This window comes from Myotis lucifugus, unplaced genomic scaffold, assembly GCF_000147115.1.
Source record: "Myotis lucifugus unplaced genomic scaffold, Myoluc2.0 scaffold_788, whole genome shotgun sequence".
Lineage (NCBI taxonomy): Eukaryota > Metazoa > Chordata > Mammalia > Chiroptera > Vespertilionidae > Myotis > Myotis lucifugus.
The window spans coordinates 30,998-32,387 of NW_005871836.1; the positions used below are offsets into that span (position 1 = coordinate 30,998).

Genomic DNA, 1,390 nt, shown 5'->3' on the forward strand with positions numbered 1-1,390 from the left:
TCTCCGTGAGGCCCCATCTGCCACCCCCGTCCTCCCCTTCTAGTCACTGCGGGAGATCCAGCTCCTGTCACTCATCATAGGACCCTCCTCCCAACACACTCAGGGCTCCTGCGTCCCCTCCCTCCCCCCCAAGACCCTCCAGCCCCTTTACTGTGACCCCTGGAGCTCATACTCTGGCCTGAACCTTCTAAACGCTGAGGGTCATTCCTGGAAATTTCCTTCATCTTCATGTAAATGAACCCTAGGACACCGCTTCCCCAGGTGTGGTCCCCAAAGCAGAGCCTGGAGGTGGGGCAGGGACACTTGGGGCCCTGGCTGCAGCCTCACTCTGTGGGGGGGGGCGGGGGGCTGCACTTGCTGTTGGGGACACCTCAGTACCTTCCGAATGCTTCGAGCTCCCACTCCCCGACCACCACCTCTTCTTTAAAAAATACAATCCCTCCGTGTCCCCTCCTCCAACAACCCAGTCCTTGTCTGACGCACCCACCCTGCCTTCCCTTCCCTGCCCGTCACCCCGTGGGCTGTCTGTCCTCACCGCCTGGACGCGGTCCCTCCCTTTAACCCTCATCCCATGCTCATCCTGGCCCCTGCTTCTTGCTCCCCGTCTCAGTTTCCTGTCTAGACCCTGAGCTGGCTAAGCCGACGCTCCTCCATCTGCACCCGCTCCAGCATCTGTACCCGCTCCACCATCTGCACCCGCTCCTCCATCTGCACCCGCTCCAGCATCTGTACCCGCTCCACCATCTGCACCCGCTCCTCCATCTGCACCCGCTCCAGCATCTGCCCCTGCTCCACCATCTGCACCCGCTCCAGCATCTGCACCTGCTCCACCATCTGCACCCGCTCCAGCATCTGCACCCGCTCCACCATCTGCACCCGTGGCTGGTTGGGATCAGGGCGCTTCTCCCCAGCCCCTTCCTCTTCCTCCCAGCGGTGAGAGGGGCACTGTGTGCGGAGAGGCCTGATCAGGGTCTGAGAGCCGTGAGAGCGAGCGCCCAGGCGTTACCTTGCGGAGGTCGGTCTGCAGCTGCCGCAGGACCAGCTCCAGCTGGTTCACCTTGCCCGTCAGCGTGGCCGGGGACGGCTCCCTGGCAGAGAGGACAGAGTTAGAGACCCCGCCCGCCCCGAGTCAGGCACCGCTCAGGGCGCTGCCCGTGGCTCCCTCTGCCAGCGGTTCTCAACCTGTGGGTCGCGAACAATGAAAATACATCCTGCATATCTAGCTGCCCTGGGTGTGCGGGGCGGGGTGGCACCGTGGCACGGGCTGCTGCTGCCCTGGGTCTGAGGGACAGGGTGGCCCTGTGGCAGGGGCTCCAGCTGCCCTGGGTGTGAGGGACAGGTGGGCCCTGTGGCAGGGCTCCAGCTGCCTGCAGTATCGGATCCCTGCTGA

The 1,390-nt window shown here is 64.1% G+C and overlaps 1 protein-coding gene across 1 annotated transcript in view; it reads right to left on the reverse strand.

Moving 5' to 3' along the window:
* SIPA1L2 (signal induced proliferation associated 1 like 2) overlaps positions 1-1,390 on the reverse strand; it is a 51,454-nt gene that overhangs the window by 2,269 nt on the left and 47,795 nt on the right. The window contains 1 exon segment of the mRNA XM_006106231.2: positions 1,007-1,088. Within this exon segment, the coding sequence (XP_006106293.1) occupies positions 1,007-1,088 (82 nt within the window).